At 50.4% G+C, this 22,140-nt stretch overlaps 1 protein-coding gene across 1 annotated transcript in view; it reads right to left on the minus strand.

The window, feature by feature from the left end:
- Positions 1-405: 405 nt before the first annotated feature.
- The window catches only part of INSR (insulin receptor), a 35,541-nt gene continuing 13,806 nt past the window's right edge, over positions 406-22,140 (minus strand). Inside the window, exons 3-21 of the mRNA XM_042835654.1 lie at positions 17,926-18,241; positions 16,324-16,469; positions 15,888-16,032; positions 15,425-15,639; positions 13,185-13,311; positions 12,304-12,554; positions 11,826-11,993; positions 10,971-11,172; positions 6,998-7,269; positions 6,599-6,741; positions 5,839-5,998; positions 5,439-5,538; positions 5,132-5,199; positions 4,754-4,983; positions 4,311-4,421; positions 4,074-4,233; positions 3,290-3,419; positions 2,960-3,094; positions 406-1,692 (exon numbers count right to left, since the gene is read on the minus strand). Coding sequence (XP_042691588.1) covers positions 1,338-1,692; positions 2,960-3,094; positions 3,290-3,419; positions 4,074-4,233; positions 4,311-4,421; positions 4,754-4,983; positions 5,132-5,199; positions 5,439-5,538; positions 5,839-5,998; positions 6,599-6,741; positions 6,998-7,269; positions 10,971-11,172; positions 11,826-11,993; positions 12,304-12,554; positions 13,185-13,311; positions 15,425-15,639; positions 15,888-16,032; positions 16,324-16,469; positions 17,926-18,241 — 3,434 coding nt within the window. The 3' untranslated portion in view covers positions 406-1,337. The remainder of the gene's footprint in view (positions 1,693-2,959; positions 3,095-3,289; positions 3,420-4,073; positions 4,234-4,310; positions 4,422-4,753; positions 4,984-5,131; positions 5,200-5,438; positions 5,539-5,838; positions 5,999-6,598; positions 6,742-6,997; positions 7,270-10,970; positions 11,173-11,825; positions 11,994-12,303; positions 12,555-13,184; positions 13,312-15,424; positions 15,640-15,887; positions 16,033-16,323; positions 16,470-17,925; positions 18,242-22,140) is intronic.

Raw genomic sequence — 22,140 nt, forward strand, 5'->3', positions numbered from 1 at the left:
CCCCCGCGGGCGGCGGGGGGGGGGGGGGGGCTTGAGTCCCATCCAGGCCCCGCTCCATGCAGGGCCCCACTCTCCCCATCCGCGTCTCCTGCAGCCCCCCGGCTGTGGCACAGCGCCCCAGGAGGCACGAGGGCAGCGAGGTGAAGCAGCAGCAGCAGCAGCAGCAGCAGCGCACGGCGGCGCCCCACAGCCCAACCAGAGCCACCACCGCTCCGCAGTGCTGGGCCGATGCGCTGCACTGTATAAATCTTGAAAGTGTTTTACAAAGCCTTGTCAAGTATAAACCTAACATGTACTTCAGAGCTCCTAAAAGGGTAACCGGCTAAAATTAGTTCCTTCTGAAATCTTTGGACCACTTTAAGACCAAACAGTCCCCCGAACTCTCCCCTCCTCGAAAGGACCATAAACAGTCAATAATTTATATGAAGTTAAAATTTAAACTAAAGACATTTTAAATATGTTACAACAAACAATATATATACTCGATGCTGTAAGGACAGAAAACGGTTTCTCAGGTCTGGGGACTCCTCCTTCGTTTGGTCTTGAAAGGACCCATAAATCTCAGATTTCTGCTCCTTTGGCTCTCAGCATATTTTCCTCATTTATTAATGAGAGAAAACCTACTCCCAAGAGTCCTCAGTATAAAAATAATCTGTGTAGGATTCGGTCACTCCAGGGAAACGGGAGAAAGAGAAGTACACGCTTCCGAGAAGAGGAAAGCTTCCGTGAGAACATACAAAACTTATGTACAAAAACCAGAAGTGTATATTTTGCTATACGTATACACCCCACATATGGATACTGCACACACGCACGCACACGCACGCACCCCTGGGCTTTAACCCATGGAAAAAGTACGAAAGCAGCAGCTCTTGGTCAATCTGAGGATCTGGCGTCCGACCGCGGTGTCGAACCTTCGGCTGTAGTGACGAGGATGCCTGAAGCCTGGAATTCTCCTGGGGACGTTGCTGCCCCGCTGAGGTTTGTTCCACACCGTTACACCGCAGCTCAGAGAGCGGCGAATTTCACGGCTGTTGTTGGCAAACGCAGATGCTCCTCCTTCAGTTGAACTGACGCGGTCGCTTCCTGTTTTGAAACCATGGTTACAGAAAGGAGAGCAGCCATGGAAACCTCTTCCATTTATGTTCACAGATAAGTCCACTGACAACCAGTCAACTTGGCAAAAAAAGGGAAAAAAAAAAAAGTATTAATCATAAGATGATTAAAAATCTGAAGAGTCTGTAGATGTGTGTCATACACTGCGGCAGCAATAACAAAGAGTCCTGAGATTCGTGGAGGGGAGAAAAGCAGACACAACCCTTGGGCCACGGGAGGCGTTAGGAAGGACTCGACCTGGGCATGGAGAGGATCCGCCCGTTCTTCTTGCCACCGTTCATGTGAGTGTAAGGTATGTGCTCCTCGTAGTTCCCCTTGAGGGCCATGGAGGGCCCGTTGTCCCTCCCCAGGGCTTTGTCCCTCTGTGTGTACGAGGAGGGGTCGAGGGGGATGCTCTCCATGTTCTCGAAGTCCATCTCATACTCCTCTGTTTCCAGAGGTTTGTTCTCCTCGCTGTAGAAGAAGGAAACCTCTTGGAAGCTGGGGTGCAAATCCTCCTTCAGCATCTCAATGACCTCAATGAAGGTGGGGCGCATCTTGGGGTTGTACTGCCAGCACATCTGCATCAGGTTGTGCCTGGTGAGGGCAAACGAGAGTCGGGCATTGGAAGAAACAATTCCACGACTGGCAGAAACACACAGAGCAGGGCTGCCCTGCTGCTCCCCGACCCCTCACTCCCACTCCAGCCGAGGCCTCGGCTCTGTTTCCCATCTCCATTTTCCCATTCGTTCTCTCCCTGCTTTTTCTCTATTTCTGTCTAGATTAAAAATTCCTTCCAATCCCTTCCACTGTTCCTGACTCAGCTTCCAAACGATACAGGGCTGCAGTTCGTGCACTCCATGTGTGTGTGTGTGTGTGTGTGCACTCTTAGAGCCATCTCACAATTTTTAATTCATTCAATCTGAACACAGCCTGAAAGTTTCTACAGCCACACGGAAAAGGGGAAGCTGTGCAGAGGACAGAGGCCCTGTGAACAACAAACCCAAGAGAAAGGCTGCAGCAAGAGGTCACGTGTTACCATATCACAAAGAACAAACTCACAAATCTCCTAGGTACAAAAAAAGCTTCAAACTGGAGTTTGCACCAGGCAGGAGAGACGAGTCCCCAGGACAGCAGGCTTTTTTCATAAAGGTACTCACAAAACATGTTTATTTTTGAGTCTGGGAGCGCTGCTTTGGCCAGCGGTGGGATGTGTAAGAGGCTGCTGGGAACAGGGAGCTACTATTGGCATTCCCTTTCCCAGCCAGGGCTCCTTCCCATCACTCTGCACGCTGCTCCAGAGGCTCCTTACAGCCTTCAGTCCCAACACCCTGCTCAGGCTGAATGCTTACCAACAAGATTTCTTTTTAAACACTTCAACAGCAGCAGCTCAGGGAGCATCTGGGTACGGCTGGGGGACGCAGTCACCGCCAGCCCATGGACACTGGACATCACAAGCAGTGGGGGACAGGAACCCCAACCCCATACATCAGAACGCCTGCTCCAGGCTGCCACCCCCTCTGGGAGGAGCTTTGCACTCTGTCTTTAGACAGTGTCCTCTTTTAGGGCTATTGATGCAATGCTTACTTGCATTCTAAGCTTTTCCTGTGCTTTGAATTTCGCTTTCTCCAGTCTGTACTCACAGTGTAGGCCCCAGGCTGGTTTGATTTCCCCTTGCAGCGTCAAGGGCTGGTCTCACTAAGGATGCTCTAATTAATGTCTGTGAGAGGTGGCTCACTAAATTCTGCTTTGTTTCTCCCCAGGAGAGAGGTGGGTCAGAAATGCCATCTGTGGGGCTGCCTGTGTTGCCCACGCTTTTCCCACAGCGTGCAGCTCTGCTGACCAGTGCTGCTCTGCTACTTACAGCCTCTCTGGGCAGTTGTCTGGCTGATCCAGGTATCCTCCATCCATCACAAACTTCAGCACCTGTTCGTTGGAGAGTCCCTGGTACGGCTGCTCTGCTAAGCTGCTGATCTCCCACAGGACAACACCAAATGACCTAAGAAAGAAACAAGACTCCTGGTGAGAAACATCCCAGAGATCCACGCTGAGTCCTGTTTTGGACAACACACATCTTCAAGAATTACTGCATTTTAAGAAAAGGGTTTCAGAACAAGGCCGTGTTCTGCCTGCACCACGTGTGTCAGAACAGTGAACCTCCCACCCAGGATCCACCTGGCTGAGCACAACTCACCACACGTCTGAGTACGTTGTGAACACGCCGTCCTTCAGCGATTCGGGCGCCATCCAGCGCACAGGCAGAAGCCCTTTGCCGCCCTTTCGGTAATAATCCGTCTCGTAGATATCCCTGGTCATGCCGAAGTCTGACAAAAGCAATGGGGCTGTGTTCATGCCTCTCCTTCCATGCTGCTTTCACTGTACAACACCTCTTGATGCCTTCCTTGGGCACCAGGCCACTGCCACACTCCCAGCAGGGCTCCTATGCAACTTGCCATCACTGCTCACCCTGTCATTAACACTCAAAACTCCTCTTCCCTACAGTTTTCCCTTTATTAATTACTACAGAGCTGTGACAGAGGCTCCAAAGTTACAATTTTCAGTGACAGATTCTATTCTAAACACCATTTTTATTCATCCCTTTGAATTAAACTGAGTTCTTTTTGCCCATAATCCCACTGCTTTGGCTTTATGTCCAAAGAGGTCTGAAAAATCACCAAGTTGTTGGGTTTTCATTTATTTTTGGATTTTATATTTACTTATTCTAGATGGGTTTCAGTTAAAAACTGGCTCTTGTGGAAGGAAAATGACTTTCAAAAGGCTTGTCACAGAACGGCTCAGGTCAGAAGGGACCTTAAAGATCACCCAGTCCCACCCCTGCCGTGGGCTCCATGTCCCCCAGCAGCTCAGGCTGCCCGAGGCCCATCCGTGGCCTTGGATACCTGCAAGATTTGGGCCTGGGATTCACACACATCACAAATACGACGCACAGAATTGTCTGCTGACCGCGATCTGAATACCTCCAATTTTTACAGTGAAGTCCTCTGCAACCATGCAGTTCCGAGCTGCCAGATCTCTGTGAACAAACTTTTTGGCATTCAGATAGGCCATGCCGTCGGCGATCTCCGCAGCCATCTGGATCATTTCTCTCAGTGTTGGTGGTGGACGACCAGGGTTATTCTACAACAAACACAGCAGCGTTAAAGCACCAACCGAGCTGCTCTGTGCCACAGCACACAGCCTCTCCCCATCCGTACCTCAGCGTCGGGTCTCAGAGAGCGCAGGTAGCTTTTCAAGTCCCCGTGTGCCATCAACTCCATGACCACCAGCGTGGGTTGGCCCTTGGAGACCACCCCGAGGAGGCGAACCTGAGAGCAAAGGAGAAGTTCTGCCAGGGCTGTGTAAGAGCACAGGGGCAAAGCCCAGCTGTGAGAACCTGGGTGAGAACAAAGCCAGCGTGCAGAAGAGCCTGCAGCAGCACCCACGGCTCTGCCTGCACTTCTGACAGGGCAAAGGGAAATGATGCAAAGAGCTTGGTGTGCTTTATAAAATCAGACATGGAAAATCCCAGCTCTCTTCATCAATTGCTTCTGCAGAAAGGCTGCTTTTGTTCCTGGAACATCAAGCTTTCAAAGCATTGAAGGAATATTATAGGATGGGGCTCTCACTTGCCACCATCAGAGCCGCCGGCGACGCTTACCACGTGATGGCAGCTGAAGCCTTTCATCACAGAGGCTTCGTTGAGGAACTCGATGCGCTCCCGCAGGCTGGCCGACTCGTTCACCGTTTTCACAGCCACGCGGGTCTCCAGCTCTCCCTTCACGATGTCCTTGGCAATGCCCTCGTACACCATTCCAAACGAGCCCTGGCCCAGCTCACGGAGCAGAGCGATCTTCTCCCGTGGGACCTCCCACTCATCAGGAACGTACACTGCCGAGAGACACGGATGGGTTGAGCAAGAGCCTTTCAAAAGACTTTGCTGCAGCAGCACCGCCGCAGGGCGTGGAGGTCTGGGCTTCAAAAGGCAGCCATAAGAACCCCACCTTGAATAAGGCCCAGAAGCCCTCCTTGCTCTTACCATCACTGGCACTGAGGTATTCGGGGTTAGAGGACGCGTAGAGTGGCCCCGTTGGTCCTTCAGTTTGTCTGGAAGAGGGACGAGGGTTGTTTACTGCACACTGCTCGGATTCGAGCTGAATCTGACTAATTCCCACAGTGTGCAACAAACAGCAACTATCCCAATTTGCAAACATGCAAAAACATTTCCAGAACTTCATGTTACAATCATTATCTGAGTTAGAAAATAAATACAGAGTTACTTCCAACAAATAAAAAGAATCTTTAGATGGAAGTTCTGCTTGTTCTGACCGAAATGATGCACTCACCTCTTTTTCACGAGCACGTAAGCAGCTCCAATAATTCCAGCAATGATTATGGCAAAAATAATCGGAACAATTATAACAGCAATATTAGGCTGAGCGTTCACTAAGAGAGAAAGAGAGAGTTGGAGGTATTAACACAGGTCTCAGAATTCAGTAAGATCTCTGCCTTGCATAAACAGGAGTGAACGTGGAGCTGACAGAGGTTAATGTGGATCAGAACAAGAGCTCAGAGTGCTGCTCAAGGAAGGAAACAGACACACTGCTCACTAACCCTGATTTACTGCAAGCGGACGCACTGGTAAACATTCCACGAGCCTCTGCAGCTCCCCGTGCACCGCCTGCATCCAGCAGCGATGCGGGCTCCTACCAAGGTTAAAATGCTGAGGAAGACAAAAGAACTCACGGTAATCAGCCACGTAGAAGTAGGTGGGCTCTGTCCAGGAGCCGTTCCCAGCCAGCGACGTCGCTCGGATCCGCACGCTGTAGTTTCCAGGCTGCAGCCCGCGCAGTTTGCAGCCCTGCTCGCTGGCAAAGTGCTTTCGGGACACGCAGAAGTGCGCTTCCTGCGGGAGGAGGGAAGGGCGCCTCGTGTTACTGCCCTGCAGCTCTGTAACAGGACGCTGGATTTCTCCCTCGCCTCCTCGATGAGCAAACGGACACAAATAGGGTTTTCACATGCTCAGGGCTTTTCTGAGGCAGCGGTTTGTCCTGGGTTTGTATTTTACAGTGCAGGAGTTCAGATTACGCAGCGTGTGCCGCCTGCTGCTCCGCACCTCAGCCCTGAAACGCAAGCTGAGCTGGCAGCGCGCCGCCCGCACGGCTGCCTGCACCCAGCAGCCCTCTGCCTGTTGAACGCTTCCCTAATTTCTCTAAGCAGTTCGGATGCACACAGCCAGCTCCTGTCCTTCTACACAATGAAATCCTGAAAAACAGTCCATGCAGAATGTCGGCAAATCGGGTACCAGAGCAAATACATCGCGATGCCTTGTGCCAATAGGAGGTGTGTGCCAAAGGAAAAGGAGAGCTGGAGACAAGCACAGCTCCCTCCACGTGCAGCTTCCTGCTGTTAGCCACCACCTCCGCCAACACAGCCACCGCAGCAGGGAGAAGCACAAAGCTGCTTCCCATGTGTGCTGTGCGAAGGAACAAGCAGAAATTCTCACCTCTGCTTCCCCCAGACGGCCGTAATTCACTTCATACAGCACAATAAGGCCATTCGGCTCCTTGGGCTCCTGCCACTTCAAGTGCACGGTGTTTTTTTCAACCAGTTCATGGGTGACTGGCCCAACGATGTCATCTGCCTTAGCTAAAAGTAAGGTCAGGATTAATGACGCTTATTTCATCTCTTTTGCAAAACAGACAGAACCTCATCCAACATCCCTTCCCATTAGGAAATAGAGAGCACCAGTCCTACACGATGCGATGGGTCAGTGGTCAGAACAGATGATCTCAGTGGTCTTTTCCACCCTTAATGATTCTACTGTTCTGTATTTCTGCAGCTCTCATAGGAAAAGCAGCATTTTGGAACAGCTACCCAACGCAGAGCTCATCAAGCTCATTACCTTCCGGCATGGTCCTGGCACTGACATAAGCTGCAACGCTGCACCGGGACTCCTGAGCATCGTGGTTACAGGCATGGAGCTCAATGCGATACCCCGTGAAGTGCCGCAGCCCGGAGATCACCAGGGACTCCTTGAACTTCACCTTTTCAAAAGGTTTCTGTTCCTCTGCGCTCTCAGATGCTGCTGCAGAAGAGTTTGGAGAGGACGGGATGGTGGGGATCACCACGGTGGCATTTGCAATGGAGCCCAGGTCTCTTCTCTTCCTCGATGGTCTATTAAATAATATGACAACGTTATTTGCTACATCCAATACAAGCACATCCATCTGAGAACAAAGAGTTAAAACAGGAGAGCACAGGGAGCAACTGGAAACTCAAATAAGACCCATATTTGCCATGAAACACGTTTTGGTTTTGTTTTCTAAGCAAGCAGTCCACCTCAGCCCCTGCAATGCACAGAAGGACGTAACCCTGGGACACCTTCCCTGCACAACTCTGCACACAGCGAAAGCTCACGTCAAAGGGATTTGCTGGAGGACCCACGCTCTGCCGGAGCTCCTCATGGCACACAGCACTGCTGCAATGCCCGGGGAGTTCATCTCCTCCACATTCAGCTGGGAGCAAATGTGGTCATCCCACAGACCCCGCTGCAGTGACCCGGGATGTTCCACACCTCCCAGGTGTCATAAAACCACATTGGGACTTGTCCGTTTAGACTATGTTAACCTCTTCCTAAACCAAAACACATCCAGATCTTCTCAACAGTGCACAGCAAAAGGCAGAGATTCAGACCTCGCGCTGGTTGTGCTGTTTGCCAACCAAATGTTGCTTCTCAAATGATGCACGTCAGTCTGAAAACCAATTTTTTGCTGTTGGAAAAATAGAAGTGGTGTGCGATCGCATCAATGCACTGCACCCAGCACACAATCAATTCGGCAGAATTAAGAACTGCTCTGAGATGCCATTTTCTTGGAAACAAAAGGAACAAGGATCAGAACAGAACCACCACCAGGAATGCCGGGTCCCAACCAACGTGGTGGATCAGCAATGGCTGCACAGAAGGAATTACTGCTGTGACACAGGGCTGTGTTTTAAGGGGACGATGATCTCTGTCTGTGTGTGCAGCTGTTAAAGGGCACAAAGAGCGACCCGAGCTGAACCCACACTTGAGGCATCTCCAGCCTCTAAAATTGCACCAAGTGATGGAAGCTCTGCTGCCGGACTGAGCACCGCCCCACTTCTGCCTCCTGGTGTGATGGATCCCACACAGCACTCACAGCAGCTCCTCCAAACAACGCACGGCTCAGCTGCTGCCAAGCGGCAGGGCCAGCAGGGTGCATTCCAGCTTTTCATTTGCTCTCCCTCTCATTACTAATTAACTCCAGAGGCACCGTTCTGGAGCTGCTGTTACCTCAGCACAGGTTATTCTGAGCACCCCCCCCCCCCAGTGAAGGGGCAGAGGGCAGAGCTCTGGGCCCCCACCTCCACAGCAGAGCTGCACACCGCTGCTTACAAAGCGTGGATTCAGCTGCTCCTCCAGCTCAGGGGAATTTTGTTTTTCACAAGTAGATCAGTTATCTGATCACTGATGCAACACGATGTAAAATACAAGGAGCTGTAGATGCAGCTCTTCCCTTACTTATTACCCAAGGCCTGCAGCTGTTTTCTTGCCAAATTCTCTTTTCCACACACCCACACCAAGCACAGGCTGACACTGCTACCAGTCTGCCTTCCCCCATGCCGGCACACGAGGTCGTGTGCCTGTCCATACAACGAATGGATGAAGAAGCCCAGAAGAAAGCTGCTTTCAATGCAAGTCATTTCCCAGACCTCATTCACTCTGCAGCCCTCTAATATCTGTAATGGCAGAAATGAGTGACAGAGACTGACAAAGAAGGACGGCGACAGAGAAGAGTGACGCTACTTATTCAGTAGCAGCGCTTGAGAGCAGACACAAAAATACATCCTGAGCAGCAGCCAGTTACTCCCCCTCTGCCTCTCAGGACTTTTATTACTTTTGAAACCTTTCCATGCTTTCCACAGAGTCACAGAGCTGCTGAGGCTGCAAAGCACCTCCAATGTGCCCCTGCACACAGCAGGGCAGCTGCTCAGGGCATCCAGCTGTGATGCCTCCACGGATGGTTGGAGGTTCCCCTCCTGGGCAACCTGCACTGCTTTCCATCGCCCTTCCGCTCCAATCTCTGCAAAACTTGTTCCAATGTAAGAGCAATAACACAGGAAAGAAGAAACAAAGCATCAGGTGCTGACGGCCACTTTGTTCAGCTGCTAAGGGAGGTTACAAAGCACATGCTGAAAAGGTATCCAGTAGCTCTGACTGGGAAAGTGGGAATGGCATGAAGCATTTGGACACTTGTAGTTTGCTTTGCCAGAGCAAACAGACCCACAAGACTTGTGATGGACTCCTGGAGCAGCCAGTTAGCTGTGCAGACAGTGAAGGAGCAATGGGACAAGGAGAAATGGTTTCACACTGAAAGAGGGGAGATTTAGACTGGATATAAGGAAAAGTTCCTTATGGTAAGGGTGGTGAAGCACTGGCAAGGTTGCCCAGAGAGGTGGTGGATGCCCCTTTCTTGGGGACATTTCCAACCCAAAGCATTCTGTGATTCCATGAGACGCAGGGGAGCAATTTCTCAGCTGTAATCTGCAGCCCTGCAGCATTCTGTTCTCTGCTGGCCTCATCTCCATGCTTCCTCCCCATGGCCAGCTGAAGACTTTCATCTCAAGGGGAGGCCACACAGTGCTTGAGAGAGGATGAAACTGTTGGGAGCATGATTAAAAAGAACACGCTGTGTTCAGCTGTCAGGCTCAGGACAGGCTGCCCTATGGCAGGCAATAGGTGCACTGTGCACAGAAAAAACAAGACTCATCCACACTGCCACAGCCTGAAACCTGTCAGAAAAGACATGCAGGATGCACGTCAGAAGAACAATATCTTTACTGCTTGCTCACAACTTAAGGGTTTGTTTGTAAAATATCATTCAGTCTAGGGGCAGTAGAGGTTTCTTCCTTAGCAGGCTGACAAGGTGGCACATCCTGGTGATTGGTTTCTTCCCAAAATACATACCCCAGAAACTGGCCTGAGAAGCATCCTGGGCTGGCTGTGCAATACGGTTAAAATAAAACAAAAAGAAAAGAAAAAAAAGAAATCAGATTGTCAGAATCGTCTGCCTACATCAAGAGGAGTTTGGCTTTGTACACAGCTTGCTTCCCCTGTGCTTTTAAACACGATGTGTCCTGACACTGAAACCTGTCCTTCTGATCAGCACTAAAAGCTGCAAGAGGAGTGATGGGACAACTGCAGGCACCAAGTCGGACTCTCAGAGAAGAGGAAAGCACTCAAATAATAAACAACACTCAGTGCAGTAGGGTAGCTTTTGTCAGGCAGCTGCAAAGAAACATTTAATAGCTAAGGGCAGGAAGCAGAGAACAGATTTAGAGCACAGAACACATGACAGTGAAGGGGGTAAACCATTACAGACTAAGCTGATTCCCAGTGCTCCCTTTGTCAGTTGCATGTGAAGTGTGAAGACATTGAACACCCCTTAACGTGACACTGTGTGTGCCATCCAGAACAGGACATTCACCACCCACAGCAGTTGCACTCCTCGTGGTACTGGAGGTATTTCCCCCACTAAGCGTGAGGAAGACCGCAACACCGCGCTGAAGGACAAGGCTGTGGCGTGGAAAACTTCCATTTTTCTTTTCCTTTCTTTTCAACAGGATGAAAAGTGACCACAACATTTTAAGACAGGAAAAAAAAAGGCTGTTCCTGGCATCACACAAGTTACAGCGAGCTACGGGGCTTTAGATATTCGCGGAGCATTCTGCCCTTGATCTCAAACTGAGGAGAATTCAGAGACAGAAGACAGAGCGTGACCTTCCAAATCCCAAGAGCAGCAGGAGCAGAGCTCAGCTCCCACCCCACAGCATGCAGCCACGGCTGCTGCTCGTACCTGGGGACGAACACCTCGTTGTGAAGGTAGTTCTCAAAGGTCTTGCGGAACGCGGACTCCTCCAGCTCCTTCTGGATCTGAGAGTCGGTTTTCGGACAGGAACAACATTCTCCACTGACATCCTCACTTTCGCTTTGGTTGTACTTCTGAGGGTCTTCAGATTCAAAAGGAGGAGACCACGTCCTTGAGGGCAGTTTTAATCCTATGGACAAAACAGTTTTACTGTCATTCATGCCAGAAGTAGAAGTTCCATCCTACCAAGGTTCAAAACGAGCGTACACGAGATTCACGGCACATTCTGCCTCCCACACTTTCATATCCATGCTCACATTCCCTCTCTTATGACAGGGCTTTGATTCTGTACTAACTCTGAAATGAAGCTCGGATGTCAGAGTTCTACCTCTGCTCCCCTCAGTTTGGGAACACGGGGCACCAGATTCTGGGATTTCTCAGTGGATCCTGAAAGCATTCCAAACCCCACGGCACAAAACGCCTTCAAAAATTAACTTGGCCACTGATCCCCAGAAGTATTGCAATGCTTCACTTTGCTTCTCCACAGCTGTTATTAAACTTGTAGCTCAGTTTAAAAAAACAAGTGCAGAAGGGAGATCCAAAAAATACATATTTGATTACTTTGTGAAAAGAGGGTTTTGAAGATCTTTTGCACATGACTCAGCAATAGAGAATAATGTAAATACAACTGAACGGGGGATAACACAACTGTGCCTCAAACTGCTTCCTGAACAACAGCTCCAGAGCATCTCCAAAGTGTGTGAAAAATCCCCATAAATGCTGAGAGAGCTCCACCATCTGGAAGGCCTGAAAGAAGGGCACAGAGAGAGAACTGGAACTCACCCTTCAAGCAGTAATCGAGTTCATAAAGCTCACTGTCTTCTGCCTGCTGCTGCCAGAACACCAGATAGTGTGTGATGTTGCCATTGGGCTCTGAGGGCGGCTTCCACTTCAGGATGATTTGGGATGAAGAGTTGGAAACAGAAATTGGATCTAATGGGACTGATGGAACTGTGTGGGAGGAAAAGAGACAGAGGTCACTTCCACAGCTCTGTGACAACTCCACAAGTGAGCTCCCTTTCCCACGGAACAAAAGCAGGACACGGAGTGAACACGGGCTCTCACCCATGGCCACGTGGACCTGATGGAACAAGAGCACAACGGCGCTCTCTCCTCACTCAGGGAAACACACATCGTTCCATTCCTTTAGGAACAGCCTCCCACAGAGGGGAGCAAAGTGCCACAGACACAGCACTGCTGTGACCACCTGCCAGAAGTCAGCTTTCCATTTGCAGTGCAACGTTAACGTAATGGCACTGACCTGTAGCGTTGGTCTGCACGTAGATGATCTCACTCTTCGCACCGTACGTCCTTCGTTCATCTGAGAAGGTGACCAGAGTTTTAACAAACACAGCATACTGTGTCCATGGCTTCAGGCCCCGCAGCAGCCAGCCTGGCTGGGCCTGGGCTTTGGGCTCGTTGGAGCGCGGCGGCGGGTCCACATCCACCACTGTCCAGCTGTTGGAGCCGCAGGCATCCTGCCCATCAAACTCCGTCACGTTTTGGTACGGACTTAAAAACGAACAAAAATAAGCCTCAAATTAACAGAATCCTGACACCATGGCGTTGGAGACATGATTTCTGAAGGCATCCCTTATCCCTTGGATAAATTCTAATTATCCCATCCTATGCATGCCGTGTATTCTGGAAATAAAGCACAGGGAGCTTTGCAGCCCAGCCTCCTACCAGCACCGCGCATCAGGTACCGCTCCACAACCCAGACAAACTCAATCTCAGCTGATTATTTTCAGCTGCATGAAAACCAGTTTGGCAAAACCGGTTTTTAAAAGTGCTTCCCACCTAAAGGGGAATAAGTAACTCTGAAGGCAGTGGGGAAATGGCTGCAATACGTACACCTGGAACAGCTGGAACAACTGATGTTGGGGTTGCTCTTAAATGGGGGATTTGACTTCATACAAATCACTTAAGTCAGAGAACTTAATTAATACTTATATAAAAGGGCAACGCTGGAAGCTTAAGCGTGGTCTCTGTGATTGTCTGACTTCTAATTAGCTATGAGCACAGCAGCATTAATGTCTGCTCTACAATGCCAGATGTCATTTATGGAAGCCCAGCACTGCTGCTGCTTTGCAGCCCAACCATCGGTTGCTGAAGCTCCCCTCTCCCTGAGCTGCCACTTACGCCTCTTTGTAAAAGAGCATAAATCCCAGGAGGTCACGGAAATCAGGAGGCCAATATGGCTCCCACTTCAACAGGATCTTGTCGTGAGATGTTCTGATGGAAGAGAACTTCAGCAATTCGTTTTCACCTATAAAAAAAAAGAGATGACAATCATTTTGCTAAGAGAAAAACAAGGCTTTCTGGTTTTGTTTTTCAGTATCGTAGAACTTTCAGTCCTCCAGGGAAAAATATGAGAACCTGCCAGCTTACATTTTTCTATGATTCTATGAAAATAATCCTATAAAAGCTGAACTGAGTTCTACTGAGTGTGAAATGTAAAGGCAACGTGCTTTAAAATCCACGTACACAAGACAAGACACAGCATGGACCCAGGAGCAGCACGCTGCCTTTGCAAACAGCAGCACAGGACAACAAACAGTCGCAGGAGGGGTGGAGTTTTGATTCCCAAGGGAAGCATTACCACACAGAATGTCCACACAGCCCAAGGACAAACTGCACAGCCCTGATGGGATTTGCCACTCCTGCAGTAGCTGCACACGGGATGAAGAACATTCACTTTGCTGTCCACACATCCAGCACAAACAAGGTGTTGTGTTTGGGAGTTGGTTGTTTCTTGTTTGTTTGTTTTTTTTTTTGTAAACAGGATGCTGCCAATGTGAAAACTCGACTTGAACCATGAAATCAAAAAGCCAAACACACCAGCAATGTGTGGTCTGAGGTGGGGGGTGGCACAGAGAGCAGCACAGCAAGGCAGGGTTAAAGCTGGCACAGAGAAATGTGACCGTGTGGTCCAGCACAAAGCAACCAGCCAGCCTGGGAGCTGCAATGCCACAGGAGAGCTGGACCTGAACCCCAAATCCAGCCTCATCCCGAGTGTGGGAAGGCCTCGCCGCTGTCTCAAGGGAGGAGATGACCTTTTCAGACAGCTCACTCCTTGTGCTGCCTTCGCTCTGCCCAAGCAGGGCTGTGATAGCCCTGAGGCTGTGGCTCAATGCCTGTTTTTGCAGTTTTTAGGTAGGCAGTCATTATGTTCCTCACTCCCCACCATGCTGGCAAGCCTGTATGTGTTGATATGTGGCAAACCAGATCAGGGAAATGATTCAGCTGAAACATCTCCAGTTGTTGTATTTGTTCACTACCAGCTACACAGCATAACAAAAGGGTAGAACTGAAGCAGTGCTGTCACCAAACACAGACAAGCAGTGCAGCCACAGGATGATGGAAGCATGCAAGCTGTAAAAAGAGTGTAAGGAACTGAAACCACAGCTTAACAGATGTTGGGGGCTTTAGTGGCAATACGTTCATCAGCACCTCATGGTTGGAACAGATGACCTCAGTGGTCTCTTCCAACCTTACTGATCCTGTAACACCCTGTCCTTGATCCTGTTCCTGCATGCATTAAAACTGTGTGAGGCTACACAACAAATCAGAGCAGAGATGCAAAAAAGACAAGAACAACAAAGCAGAAATGGCCATTTTTTACCCCAGATTAGCTGTATGATCTGCTTCACAGGCAGCGGGGATTGCACGTGGCACAGAATGGCAACGAACAGCAGAGCTGGCAGTGCGGGAGGGATGCACTACTGGCAGCACCGCTGCCAAAATATGTGTCTACAAAACTACACCTTCAGTGTTGTGCCTTTAGTTAGAGAACCAAGCACCAGTGCCCCTCTGCTCTTTAGCCGCGCCAGTACAGGCACTGGCTTATTGTTATCATCAAAGAAAACTGTTAGCTTAAAAACCTCTGAAAAGCACAGTCCAAATTGTGGAAAAAAATTCTGAGAGTTGTCATAGCAACTTATTCTGTGTTCCTCTTGCCTCCTCATGACATGGGAATAGAAGATGATGACTATAAACTGGGTGCTCGGCAGTAACACGAGGTCCTGGTTTGGACTGAGGTTATGTTGTGCTCAGCTCTTCAAAGCGACACAATAATGCACTCAGCCCTGAAAATCTCACAGCTGAGCACACAAAGAGAAAACTTCTGAGGACCGAAGCTGGCAAGGCGGGCTCCTGGCCAGAGGCAGCACCCAGGAGTGCTTTACTCATGGCACGCTGACAGCGTCCCTGCGGTGCACAAGCAAGTGGGCAGTCACATGCCTGGTGCTTTACCAAAAGGACAAGGACAGTCCCTGGACAAAAATCACACGCTAGGCTGAAGGCGCTAAGAGCATGAAGTTAGCAAAGACAGAGGGAAAGAAAAATGATCCAAGTGCCAATGCATTCTGAAAGTTCCTTACATGAAGCTTGGTCACCGTTTGTCTTCAGGGCTATGTCGTTCCTCTCCTGACGCCCCTTAGTTCCAGAGATCTCCTCCATCTTGTGGATTTCTGACAAACACAGTTTGGGATTATAATGGAAGAAGAGTTTGCCTCGTGCTATCGTGAGGTTGTGTTTACTCCAGTCCCAGAGCTGGCGAAGATTCTGGTTGTCCAAGGCGTAGAATGAATAATTTCTGAAAGCAGGGAAGGAAAATGTGCATTGGTAGGGGATCTACTAACAGCCCTTCCCCACATGCCACCCCCTGCCCCAAACAGCACATAAAAGAAATGCAAACTGTCTTCCCTGGAGGCCACAATCCGCAGGCAGAGGAATGTTTAACAGCAACGCGGGGATTGTTTGTCAATACAAATCACCCTGGTAAGCACTGGCACTCCTGACACTTCAAAGTAGTAAAGTCAGATATCTTTTGAAAGAACTCACCCAGCTTCCAGTGTTTCTCCTCTAATCAGATGTAGTTTACGAAAAAAAGAAAGAGAAACCAAGGCATAAGACCGGCGGATTTTTAGGTAACCTGAGATTTCTTCTATCAAGCCAAGATTCGCTTCTAGCTCAGCTGCTATGTTATCTAGGGAGAGGAAAACATTGCTTTTAGTTTTCTGATAATGCGGGGGGGAACACTGATATCAGAGCTCAAAGAGATGAAATGGAACCGCTCTATGCAAATCCAAAAGACCTTACAAAAATCACTCAGCAAAAAAAACCCTCGCGAATGTGAGAGGAACATTTGCTCTGCTGTCATTTCTCTCTCGATTCAAAATGGTCAAAGCAAAAAAGCAACGCCCCAGGTCATGGATGGTGTCATATTCAGCAATCTCACATCCAGTGCTCCCCACACCCTCACTCATGCACAACTTACTTCCTCCACGGATATTTATAACCAAGCTTCCATTAACAACTGTGCAGCCACGGAGCTCCTGTGCCGACGTCACCGAATCAATAGTCTTCTCTTTCCCATAGTCACAAACCTTTGGACAGGGCCCTGCACAAGGAGTGCAGTGCAAGCTGAAAAACAGAGAGGCAAGAATGCAGGTGAGACACTCTTTGAAGAATGCACTCTGGGACACCTCCAGCAGTTCTCCAAAGCAGAGTAATAAACTCAAAGCAGAACCGTCCTGACAACACGCCGTGGCATTCACTCAAGGTGTGCAACACGTGGCCTCGAGGAACTCCAAATAACTGCTGCTAATTCTTAAAGTTGTCGTTTCCATATTTTGAAGTGTATTCTGAGTGGCCTGGCCACCACAATGCTGCACAGTGCCACCCCTACCCGGGGCCTCCAGACCAAGAAACCCAATGCCCACTTTCCAATCTCAGAGCACGAACCAACGAGCAGAGTTGGCTGCTCATCTGGGAATCCTCTGATTAAGGGCTGCACATGAGGTTGCGTTGAAAAAGGCAAGCAACACGTGCTTTGTGCTCCGGGGAAGCGCTTCTTAAATGGCAGCAAGAACGATGAGTGCTTGCCCTGGTCATAACACCACAAGAATGTGTTTCCAACTTGTTTGGAGAAATACACGCTCCAGGAAAATCCCAGCACTGTGAGCTCCCACTGACAGCAGCCTGGAACAGGCACAGGAGAGAGGAGATGGCTGCTGCTACACAACAGCATATCTGCTCTGGGGGCTGCTGGATCATTCTTTTGAAAAGCAAACGAGGAAACAGAACATGAAGTCCTGTTAGAGTGAATTCCCTGAAACCGTTATTGCAGGAGCACAAAGCTAGCAATATTCATAGGAAATCTGACTCATCTCAATACAAAACGCTACTGTGGGACAAACAGCAAAGTTTTCAGTGATACACAGCTCAGCAACATCAATTATATCATTTCTTTGCTGAAAAAACCTGGTAACAAGTGGAACGGCTGCTCCCTGCTTTGACTTGCGCTGCGGTTGTTTGTTCACTTCTGTCTGGCACAACCTGAACCTGCCCAATCAACGTAATTACGGGGATGAAGGACAGACATTCTAAGAATGGCCCAATCCAAACGCGCTGTGCTCCCATGATTAGACACAACTTCTCCCCATTCTGCTCAGTAACAAGGCTTCCTGCTCCGAGGGCTGACTGCAGGGGAAAGCATGCAGGGCTGCTGAGGCCGCTCTGTTCTCCACTTCCCTTGGTTACAGGAGGACCCCTCTGACCTGAGGACGCTCTTCCCTCTCTTCCAGCCTTCCTCTCCCACTTTTTTTTCCAGGCAGGACAGTGAGCAAGTGAGGCCAAATGAAGCAGAGCAAGAAGAGACTCTTGGTGTACTACTTACCTACTACAGGTAAGCCTGTCTGCTTCTAATGGCTTCAATTAGCAAGGTATTAGTTTGCAAATCACCTTAAAGTAGACCAGGTAACTCACACTCAAACATGGAAATCTTGGTCTCACAGACCGCAAATCCTCCAAGCCCAAAAGAAAGCAAAGCACAGGACGCAGCACCAGGCCAACACCCAGCCCGCAGCCCCGCACTTACTTGCTGGAGTTCATGATGTACCCCGACGGGCACTCGTGGACGCACTCGTTGTTGTGGATGACGTGGCAGCCCGACTCGCGGGCGCTCTTGCACTTGTTGTGCAGCTCCTGGCAGAAGCTGAAGGTGACGCAGCGCCAGCCCTCGAAGCGGTAGTGCCCGGGTGGGCACGTCTCCACGCACGTCCCGTCCAGGTAGAAGTTGCGGCACGCCACGCACCGCTCCGCGTTGTTGGGCTCCGTGCAGTCCCCGAGGCACTCGCTGTGACAGCACTGCCCGTCCGACGTGCAGCCCTGGGACTTGCAGGCAGGTGGGCAAACTGCAGAGTGAGAAGGGACAAAGCTGAGTGCTGCAGGCAGCGCAGCGATGGGATCGGCACAGCCATGAGATTGGCACAGCCATGGGATGGGCACAGCCTGAGCTGCGACCCTGCGCCGTCCCATTGCCCGCAGCTCGCCCCGAAGGCACAGCCCTCAGGGCACAGCTGCTGCTCCTCCACTTCTCAATCACCAATTCCACATCTGAAGAACATTCCGGAGGTGTGCTGGCATTTAAACTTCATTCACGCTTATCTTCCAAAAAAGCAACCTGAGTTTTTTCACAGCCTCAGACCACAATAAATGAAATGTACAGTAAGAAAAAAACATGAAGTATCCCCAAACCTTCCTCAAAAGAACGCAGATTGAGTAAAGGAGCCACTGCTGTCCTCATGTAACACTTCTCTCCCCCTTGCAGCTCCTCTCCCCCACAGCCCCACACAAACCCTGGCCATTGGGTGCACGGGCCGTTTCCTCTCCACGCAGTGCTGGAGGGGCTCACTCTGGGGAGGCTCCAGCCGTGTTGATGCACCACGGTGTTATTTTTAACTCCTGGCAGACGTGTGCCAGCACTCAGCTGGAGCGCAGCGTGCCGGTCCCGTGGCACTGCGTGCTGCTGAGGTCCCATCAGAGCAGCGGGGAAGCGAAGCCCGTGCTGCAGGGCTGCAGAACTGAGCACGTCGAGCAGCCAGTGAAACCCTGAGCAAACAGCAGAGGTGGGTGAGAGCAACTTCTGCTTCATTGCAGCCAACGAAGCCTTTGAAAAATAGGAGCTGGCTGCAGCTGAAGCTCCATCCTAAGGTTGGTCTGACCCCGAACATCTGCTGCTCCTCCACCAGCCACCTCAGGTACTGTGCCGTGCATCCCCCAGGCCCGCCTCTTAAGACGGAGCACAGAGGGCATTCCAAATTCACTGTGTATGCAAAGCTCTCACCCTTTTCTGGCCCTTGGTTTCATTTTGTGAACTCATCACTTAGAAATGGCAAAGGATCGAAATGTAGTGGGCAAGGAAAGCAGCCTGCAGACGGTACCTCACAGCAGACCGTACAAAATGAGAGGCTTCTTCCCAAACGATGGTCCTAACTCTTGATGAGGCTGTGGACGGAGCTCCGTCTGGCAACAGATGTCACGGCTGCAGTTTATTAGAGATATTGGCAAGAGGAGGCTGCAGACAGAAAATTCCAGAATTTCATCCAAAACATCTATCAAACACTCTGATCGTAGGATGAAATCTCATGGCTGATAGGGAGGGCAGGGAGCAGACTGAGCAATTCCTCTGCAACACCCAGAGTGGCACTGAGCGCCTCCTCTGCACCGTGCCACAGCAGTTCTGTTTGCAACGGAAACCGATCTGCGAAGCGCTGTGCTTACTTACAGATCTTCAAACTCAGCTGCACATATTCACAGGGCAGAAACCAGCCCAGCTCTCGACTCTGAAGGCTTTTAGAAGGTACAGCTAAACTACTTTTCAGTTGATCTGGATGTTTTTTTCTCTTTCCTGCTCTAAGAGCTCTGACATGTAAAATCCAGCCCAAAGACAGCCAGGCAGCCAAAGCTCCTATTCCCTCCATTAGGTGCTCCATACACGTTCTGTGCAAAAGCTCGGCACCGCAGACCCGACCAGATGACAAACTCTCAAACCCAAGCACACACAGTGGGATGCACCGCAATTTTTGAGCTCCTGAGAACCTCACAGAAACCCCTCCAGCATCCCTTCGCTCCCACACGCCCTTACAGCCCCCAGCCCAGGAGGAGGGCAGCAGATCCACGCTGGGCCGGGGGACCGCAGGCCCCCAGCTGTTGGTCGGGGCGGATCAATGTTTAACCAGCAATGAGGGCACTCTGCAGACCTGGGACGCAATGCGTCCTGCAAAGCCTTCTGACTGCAGAGCCAGGCGGGCACTTCTGTGCACAGCTGAGGCCCAGCAAAGGGGGGCAGAGGCAGCCGAGTCAACGCAAAGGAATTCCCACCTGCAGGGCTCTCCCTTCTGGGCCTCAGGTGGGAGAGGAACACACGGAACTGTGAGCACAACCAGCGCAAGTGGCCAGGGGACCTGCGCTGAGCAGGAGAGTCAATCAGCAAGGGGCTGTCTGGCTAATTAACACCATTTGAACATAGAGGTGTGGTTAAAAGCACCCGCATTAGGTCTTGTTTCTACCTTAGGTCTTGTTTCTACCTCGCTGCTAACACAACACCAGCAAGAGAATGCTCAAAGTAAAATAAAGTGAAAGTCACTCAGGGTGAGCTCTGCTTTCCCTGCGGGCTGCTGGGTGGGTTTGCACTGCTGCTCCCTGGACTCACACAGCACAACCCAGGCACAGCGGCTCCTGTCTGCTCCTGAGCCCGGCCACAGCTCCCTGCATTCTGTGGGCACCCAGCCCTGACTGCATTGAAACCCCGAACGGATTCTCCTTATAAAGTTATCTATGAAGTACATCAGATAGAACATCAATCTGTTTTTTAACTCGATCGCTTCTCAAAGTCAACCCAACTCAGCTGTCAAGACCTTCCAATTCAGCACGTCACCCCGAGGTCTTTGGGACTGCCTTATATTGTAATTCTTCTCCATGAAACAACTTTCTGTTTTAAACTCACCATCACCTATTTGTTTGTGAGCTGTTAACTGGAACCCACCAAGGCTCCAACGCCCCGCACCGACACAGCAGCGACTGCACAAAGCGAACTCAAGGCCTCGCAACCAGACTCCAACTGAAGTGTTATTTATAAAGCAGAGATTGCAGCACATCACGCCCCGAGCCCTCGGAGCTGTGCGCTGGGAGCGCCGGGAGCTCCATCCTCACACAGGAACAGATAAAATTAACTGCAGGTGCCTCCCTTCCCACAGATAGCAGCTTCCAAAAACAACACGCCGTTACCAAAACGTAAAGGAAACGTTTCCCACTGACATTTCTCTGGGACAATATTACAGTTCTTATCTCACGTATCAGTAAGGATAAGGGAAGCCTTGTGTTGCCTCCAGCCCCTTTCATAAGTGACACGCTCAGATGAAGCCATGGCGAATGGCTCAGATGTTCCAAGAGGGACCGACGTGTCCTGCAGGGCTGCATCCCAAATGGCAGTGGGACATCCCAGCACCACCATGGGTTGGCAAAGATAAAGGGGTTTGGGGCTGATATCGGAGTATGGGGGCTGTGGGAAGAACTGGGTGCATGGAGACAGGAGCAGGTTGAGCTCTGGTGTTGATACAGGAGCAGGGCAGATGAAGGCAGACCTTCGAGGACCTGTCTCCTCCACGCTGACCTTCTGCTGTTTGCACTGTGCAGGAAACCACTCTTAATCCACTGGAGTTTTTCCCAAATAGAAAAATTTACTGATAGCTAATTTTTGCCAAAGAATACAGAAAACTTACCATGAGAAAGTCATGCATGTCTCTAAATGGGCACATGCACACCTTTTGATATATATAACAATAAATAAAGGATAAGGTGAGCAGCTCTGCCTGGCTCCACACTGACCACAGCCCCAGTGCCCAGATCCTTCTGTGTCCCTCTCCTGAAGTTCTCATCCCACTCCCCTCCCATCCCAGCTATTTACAGGGGGAAGCAGAAGCCCCTCTGTGGGTGTGCAGAAAATGGAGTGAAGACACCCCAGCACCCACAGCACAGCAGCGAGCAGCATGGGCCTCCCCGAGATGCTGGGGTCACTGCCCCAGAACTGTGGAGATGTGGCACTGAGGGATGCAGTCAGTGGGCAGGGGGGCGTTGTGCCTGGGGAGTTTGGAGGTCTTTTCCAACCTTTACGACTCCACGATCTCAGAGCAAAGCAGTTCTCCCTGATGAGACCTGGGAAACAAAGCTGAAATATAAAATGAAAACGCAGCTCTGTTTTCATGCCTCCAGCACCTATCAGGTGAGCAGAATCCCCGAGCAGCTAAAAACA

This window comes from Centrocercus urophasianus, unplaced genomic scaffold (assembly GCF_019232065.1).
Source record: "Centrocercus urophasianus isolate 14NV4802_14NV808 unplaced genomic scaffold, USGS_Curo_1.0 seq_54, whole genome shotgun sequence".
Classification (NCBI taxonomy): domain Eukaryota; kingdom Metazoa; phylum Chordata; class Aves; order Galliformes; family Phasianidae; genus Centrocercus; species Centrocercus urophasianus.